The sequence below is a fragment of the Catharus ustulatus genome, chromosome 1 (genome assembly GCF_009819885.2).
Source record: "Catharus ustulatus isolate bCatUst1 chromosome 1, bCatUst1.pri.v2, whole genome shotgun sequence".
Lineage (NCBI taxonomy): Eukaryota > Metazoa > Chordata > Aves > Passeriformes > Turdidae > Catharus > Catharus ustulatus.
Genome location: NC_046221.1, coordinates 165,518,390 through 165,525,665, shown reverse-complemented (window position 1 = coordinate 165,525,665; position 7,276 = coordinate 165,518,390). Strand labels below are relative to the sequence as shown.

At 52.4% G+C, this 7,276-nt stretch overlaps 1 protein-coding gene across 1 annotated transcript; it reads right to left on the bottom strand.

Moving 5' to 3' along the window:
• Nucleotides 1-2,048: 2,048 nt before the first annotated feature.
• On the bottom strand, nucleotides 2,049-3,309 carry LOC117008748 (erythroblast NAD(P)(+)--arginine ADP-ribosyltransferase-like). Its single transcript, XM_033082792.1, has 2 exons — nucleotides 2,568-3,309; nucleotides 2,049-2,134 (listed from the first exon to the last, which is right to left on the bottom strand). Exons 1-2 carry the CDS (start codon nucleotides 3,307-3,309, stop codon nucleotides 2,049-2,051), a joined length of 828 nt encoding a protein of 275 aa, XP_032938683.1.
• Between the last annotated feature and the right edge of the window lie 3,967 nt (nucleotides 3,310-7,276).

Genomic DNA, 7,276 nt, shown 5'->3' with positions numbered 1-7,276 from the left:
ACCCTCTGAGTCGTTTTACAAGGACATCACCGCCCATCTTCCTATAAACTCCTGTCCTGTGAGGGGGGTGATGGCCTGGCACAGGCTGCCCAGAGAAACTGCAGCTGCCCCGTCCCTGGCCGTGTCCCAGGCCAGGCTGGGCGGGCCCTGGAGCAGCCTGGCCCAGAGGAAGATGTCTCTGGTCTGGCAGGGCTTGCTCCGGACACACTTACAGTAATTTAACGATTATAAACTGCACCATTTTGACTAAAATCTTGGTCGGAACTCAAAGTGCAGTTTATAATAAGGTGCGGCTTATATATGAACAAAGAACGAAAAGTTGCTGTTTTGGTTTGGAGGACAGGTGTCTGCTGAGAAAGGCAGGATTTTCTCTTTGAAATGGAGAATTTAAACCCCCTCCCTCCAAATTATTATAGTTTTGAAATCAAGGGGCTCTCAGGCAAAGATATGGGAATTAGGAATAACAGTTCTTTACTAGGGAAATTAAAATAGAAATACAGTAATACAAAGAAACAAACCCCAAACCCTGACACAGTCAGAGTACAACCTGACACCCATCAGGCAGGGTGTTGGTAGCAGTCCCATTCCATGGTGGCTGCATCCTCCTGCAGTGACAGATGTGGCTCAGTTGGAGCAGTGCTCCTGTACAAGGTGCAGTTTCCCTCTAAAGGTCCAGTGGTGATATGCAGAAATCTGGTTTCCCTCTGGAGTTCAGTGGAGAAAGGGACTCCCTTAGTGTCCCAAAACCTATGTTTTTAGCTTGGTAAGAAATGTTGGGCTCTTCCCCCTGGTTGGAACAACTTCCAATGGGATGCAGTAATTTTATCAGTCCCACAGTGGGACTCAATGGCCATTAGCAGAAAATGACTGGCTGGAGGAAGGATGGGTTGTAAAAAGATAAAGAACAATGCCCTGCCTGGTTTCAATGGATGGTCCATTAGCAGAATATCTGCCACTGATATAAGGATCACTGTCCCCACCCTCAACAGATGGTGATAGAACAGAAAACTTTTATCACACTCTGTATTGTAACGTGCGGCTAATAATCAGGTGGGGCTTATATATGGACAAAGAATGAAAAGTTGCCAACACCCGGAAGTGCGGCTTATAATCAGGTGTAGCATATAATCATGAAATTACTGTAAATGTCACACCACCCCAAATCATTCCTGGGTCCATGCTGGGCCAGGCCAGGCCAGGCCAAGCGGCACCAGCAGCTCATGCTGCCCCTGCTGGTGGCACCCAGAACTGCAGCTCTGCGCATGCACAGTGCCGCTGCTGGCCTGTGCTCGCTGCTGCCCTCCGGTGGGAAATTCCCGAAGCGCAGCTCCAGGGCGAGCTCAGGAGCTGTGCTGGCTAGCGAGGGAAAATCCTGTGGTTTGGGTGGAAAAAGAGTTTCCTGAGTTAAACACCAGGTTTTTCAGAAATAAATGGGTGGTGTTGCCTCTGTTGTCTTACCTCTATTTTATTTTTCCTCCTTTTTCTGTTTTGTTTCTCCTTTCCTCTCAATGCTTTTTTTTTGTTTTTTGCCTCATATCAGGAATTTTTGAACTGGCCCCGAACTGACCATTCATAATTTTTTAGTTGCCCTGAGCAGACCCCGGCAGCTCCCTCAGCCCCTCCTGCTGCTCCAGACCCTTCCCCTGCTCCATCCTTGCCCTGGACACGCTCCAGCCCCTCCAGGTTCGTTGTGAGGGGCTGCAGTGAACGAAGAAAAAGGCAGGAACGATTCTCCATTGCCTCTTTGAAGGTTGAGGTATGGAAAACAAAGCTTTCATTTGCCTTTAACAAAACTTCAGAACTGCTTTATTTTGGGAAATCGGGTGCCCTGCAGGAAAGGTGCTAAAGGAACTGTAGCAGACTCATCAGGACAGTAAAAATCAAATTTTTGATAAACTTTTGATAGGCCAGGTGAGCAAGCAGCAGTTTTTTGGATTCATCAGGCGAGGTAGCCAAAGAGCTGTAGGAGGTGGCCATTCCATTTCTGCTCCCAAATTCCTCCATGGGGAAGTGCCTCCAAGGTCACTGTGATCTTGCTGGCCTCGTGCTCAGAGGCTTCCAGTGACCACTGCCATGGCCACAGTGGCCAGAAAAAGCCCCCAGAGTTGGGGGGAGGTCCTGGGGAGGGACCCACCTGGGGGGACAGAGAGAGGTGTCAGGGAGCCATGGCGGGAGGGATAGGGGTAATCATGGGATCAGGGAGTCAGGGGGCCATGGGGGGCAGGAAAGGGGTGACGGGGGGACCATGGGGTGGAAGTACAGGGGGGACAGGGGGACCCTGGGGGTATGAGAGCCAGAGGGAGCCACTTCAGGATCCCTGTCCTCTTTGCCCACCAATGGTTGTCCCCGTCCTTGTCCCCAGCACTGGGTACCCACTGTGGGTGTCCCTGTCCCCTCTGGGCCATGGGTGTCCCCAGCACTGGGTGTCCTTGTCCCCAACCCTCACCGAGTGACCCTGTGCCCCCAGGGAATGTCCCCCTGTGACATCACCTCACAGTGTCCCCTTGTCCTCCCAGGGAATGTCCCTCTGTGACGTCATCTCACAGTGCCCCCCCCCCCGACATCACCTCGCAGCCACTCGCAGTTGTAGTTGCTGATGTTCCCGGTGGAGCGCAGCTCAATGTTCATCGTACTCCCTTCCTGAGTGACACTGGTGACATCGAAGGTCTCAAAGGGCGGTACCAGCACCTCCCTGTCGCTGGGGTTGTTGGAGAATTTCTGGATGTCTGCGCCGTGGCACGTGTGCACACGGAACATCGTGTCCGTGCCAAACCTCTCCGAGACCTGACGGCTCAGCGACGTCGACGCAAACTGACCAAAGCGAACTTTGTCACCTTTCTTCACCTTGAACTGGTAATCCCTCACCCCCCTGAACACATCCTTGCACTCGTTGGGGACTCTGAGCTTCTGCAGGGCCCGGGTGAGCAGGAAATGCAGCGTTTTGAATTGGAAGTTGTTCCGGTATTGCTGGCGGGAGCTCCCGGCCTCGCGCACGGCCGCGTTGAACTGACTGTACACGTCCTTCATGGTGTAGATCATGACGGCGATGGCCTCGTCCTGGCTCAGAGGGGTCGTGGGGCTCCCCTTCCTCTGCCAGTTGACCATGGCTTTAGGCCAGACCTGGGCATACTCAGCATTCTGGCTGAACTCGGTGCTGTTGAGTTCTGGCAGTCTCTTGACCATGTCATCGGCACAGGTCAGGTACTGGTCATCAAAGGACTTCGGGGCCATGTCCAGGGTCTCCTCTTGGATGGCTGCAGTGGCCACGGCCATTGCCAGCAGTGCCAGGGTCTGAGCCAGGGGGGCCATGGAGGGAGAGTCCACGGTGGCCACTGGGGGACACTGGGGGACATAGAGGAGACACAGAGTGGATAGAGAGGAGACATGAAGTGGACACCGATGGCACACAGGGGATGCTGAGGGGACACTGAGAGGTGCCAGGGGACAGCAATAAGACACAGAGGATGCTGAGGGGACACAGAGGGGTACCAGGGACACTGAAGGGCCCCAGAGGCTGCTGAAGGACATGGGGGGACACGGGGAGGCTTCCTTGGTGTGGGGCTGGGGAGGGACGGTGGGGTCAGCCCGGGGAGGGGAGGCAGCCCTGGCCAGGAGACCCCTGGACATGTCCTGGGACCCCAATCCCAAATCCTGGAGTCACTCCTGGAGCCTCCTCAGTGTCCCCCGGTGTCCCCCAGAACCCAAATTCCACTCCCACAGTACCAAATTCCCTCCCACGGTGTCTTTTCAGTTCCCCTGCAGCACCCTGATCCCAAATCCTGGGGTCACTTCCTCACCACCCTCCAGCAACCCCAGAGCCCCCCAGCACCCCAATCCCACTCCCATAGTTCTGTGTCCCCCCTCCCAGTGTCTCCCAGTGCCTCTTGTGACCCCAATCCCTGCCCCAGTCCCTTGTACCCCTCCTGGTGACTCCCCCCGCCCCCCAGCACCCTGACCCGAGGCCTGGGGTCCCCCAGTGTCCCCCTTGTTTCCCCCTACACCCCAATCCCATTCCCAGACCCAAGAGACCCCCGGTGGTCCCTCAGGACAGCAATCCAGTCCCATGTGCCCCTCTGCACTCCCCAGTGTCCCCCCAGACCCCAATCCCACAGTCCTCTGTCCCCCCCAAGTGTCCCCAGTGTCCCCTCAGCACCTGATACCAAAATGAGCCGGAGTGAACTCCCTGGCACAGCTGGAGGTACCAGAGAGCCGGAATTCTTGCTCAGCTCGGACTCACAGCGGATCTCGCCTGCTCCTGCAGCTCAGGGGGGATTTGCACTCGGTATTTATCCACCCTAATTATAAATATTCATTAAAATGGGCTGATCAGCTGACACAGAACTAGCATTTTCCCTGTAAATAATTTGCATGGCTCCACCTCTCTGAAGATAGAATTTTACTCCCCGTGGGAGCCTTAGAAGGGGCTTCAGGATGTGGTTTTCATTGATTGCCTCAATATCCTGCATCACCTTGGCGTGACCTTTTGCTTTTGGTCAGTGCTGTCGCTTCTGTGTTACCCAACTTACCTAAATGGCACCATGGGCTCCAGCCTTGTTTATTCTGTGGTGTCCCCACTTTTACATCCTTTTGTGTTTTTCTGCTAGTTCGTCTTTCAGCCCTATACAGCACCTTCATGGGAACTGAAACTTTCTGTTCTCTCTCTTATTTCTCACCCCCCAGGACGCCAATCCCACGGTCCCACATCCCCCCAGTGCCCCCAGTCCCACTCCCCACTGCTCACTGGGTTGCTGTCACACCCCAGACACCAAATGGGGTCCCCTACCTGATGACATCCCTGCAGGCACCCCAAACCTGGGGATAACCTGCCCCCATCCCATGGACTCCCCAGAGCTTGGCTGGTGCTTCTCTCCTTCACCAACTGCAGCCTCAGTCGGGGTGGGCCTGGCCTGGTTATTGGGAGTTCTCACCCACCCACCCTCTTTCCTGGGGCCTTTTCCATAAACAGCCAATTTTCCATCTGCCCAGCTCTATCCAGGCCTCACCTCTGGCGGTGAAATTCCTTTATCAGGAATTAACACCAGATGCTTTATTGCCAGGCTATTTCCCTAACGGATTTGGCAATCCCCGAGCTGCTGTGCCCTGGGCTGTGGCACGGCGCCTTCTTTGGGTGCTGTTGAGGAGGGACAATATTTTCTGTTCATATTTAATCACAGATCCCTGTGCTGGGAATGGATTTCTTTCTTTCCATATGGCTCCAAGGATATGAGCAGATCTCAAGAGAGTTCCTGTGTTTGCTCTTTTTCGTGCTGCTGTGCTGGAACCCAGAAACCTGTGAGTTTTGAACTTTTTGTGCTCTCTGACCCTGATCCTCAAGAGAACACTGCTTTTGACTTGAGGCCTTGGAAAATGTTTCCAAATTTGAGTGATGGAGTTAAAGTCAGTGCTGGTGGAACAGAAGTGTGTGATTTCACATGGTGAAAGATTTTGGATTTGGGATTTTTAGTATATAGAAATAGGTATGGCACAAGGTGGAGGTTCTCAAGTCTTTTTCTTTTTCTTTCTTTCTTGTTCTTCCTTCTTCATCATTTCCAGTACTAGTTTCTTGTTGGACAGTGAGTGCTGCACTGCAGGTCACAGGTGTTTAGTTATTGGGTCAAAAGTATAAATAATAGAGGTGTTAGCTCTTTATTAAACCGTTTAGCTTTATGACACCTTGTAGCTCCTGAGATTCACCACCATTTTAACTGGTAGCAAGAAGTGTTGCAGAACTCTCTGTACTTTGGATAAGATTTCATAAACAACGAAGTCTGAATGAGAAATTCAGCTCCTTTGAGTTTCTAATCCTGACTCAGAGTGAAGGCAGAATAAAATGAAGACAAGGCATGAATTAATTAATTAATTAATTAATTAATAAAGCCACCACAAATGGTGCCTACAGATGTTCCACACTGCCACTGCCAGAGCTCTCTGTCAAACTGCGAACTCCACCCTTGGTTCCACATCTCCTGGTGGTTACAGCGAGCCGAGTATAAACTGTAGAGCAAAACCACAAACTTCAGTTCCAAATTGGATTTCCTGGCCCCTGGGATGAGGAGAGCAGTCACTGCTGCAGGTCACAGCTGTTCTGTGGTTGCATTGTTCTTAAAAGCTCCCCACAGGTTGGGTTCTGTCATTGGTACACAAAAAGCTCCAAGGGGTTTGTTAAAGTCTGGGGATCCCATGGGAGATGCTGACATCAGGGCCACCTTTGAATACCAGACACCCTCACTTTGCAGCCAAAATTATCACGTAGCTAATTATCAATTAGCACAGGGATCTGTGATCCAATATGAACAGGAAATGTTGTCCCTCCTCGACAGCAACCAAAGAAGGGGCCGTGCCACAGCCCAGGGCACAGCAGCTCGGGGATTGCCAAATCTGGGGGGGAAATAGCCTGGCAATAAAACACCTGGTGTTAATTTGTGATAAAGGAATTTCACCCCCAGAGATGAGGCCTGGATAGAGCTGGGCAGATGGAAAATTGGCTGTTTATAGAAAAGGCCCCAGGAAAGAGGGAGGGTGGGTGATAACTCCCAATAACCAGGCCAGGCCCACCCCGAGTGAGGCTGCAGTTGGTGAAGGAGAGAAGCACCAGCCAAGCTCTGGGGAGTCCATGGAATGGGCACTGGTGTGCTGCCTTAGACACTCAGTGTCCCCAGGACAGAACTGCCAGGTCTGTTCCCGAACAAGGCCAGGTCTGTTTCATATTAACCCTTTGAGCTCAGACCCAGCACCCCCCAGAATGGCTCAAAGAGGAAACACTCCCAGGGATTGCAGGAAAATGGTTTTTCTGAGCTACCACGCCAGGAAGGGTTCAGGTATCTCCTGGTGTTGGTGAAGCCCTTTTTTTGGGGCTTCAGAACTTCTCCGACCACACCAACATGGCCAGGGAAGACGTCCAGGCAGTGACCCAAGAGTTCATCCCCAGGCTCGGGGTGCCTACAGGGATATCATTTGATAGGGGATCCCATTCGTTGTCTGGGACGTGACAGCAACCCAGTGAGCAGTAGGAAGTGGGACTGGGGGCTCTGGGGGGATGTGGGATGATGAGATCATAGGATTGGTGTCCTTGGGGGATCACAAATAAGAGAGAGAATAAAAAGTTTCAGTTGCCCTCAAGGTGCTGGATAGGGCTGAAAGATGCAGAAAAATACAAAAGGATGTAAAGTGGGGACACCACAGAATAAACAAGGCAGCAGCCCGTGGTGCGATTTAGGCAAGTTGTGTAACACAGAGGCAGCAGCGCCGACCGAAAGCAAAAGGTCAATGCGAGGTG

Coding starts and splice junctions, on each gene's coding strand:
- LOC117008748 (XM_033082792.1), bottom strand. CDS start 3,309: ATGGCCCCCCTGGCTCAGACCCTGGCACTGCTGGCAATGGCCGTGGCC. Junction 2,135..2,567: donor CAACTGCGAGTGGCTGCGAG/GTGATGTCGGGG, acceptor CTGTCCCCCCAG/GTGGGTCCCTCCCCAGGACC.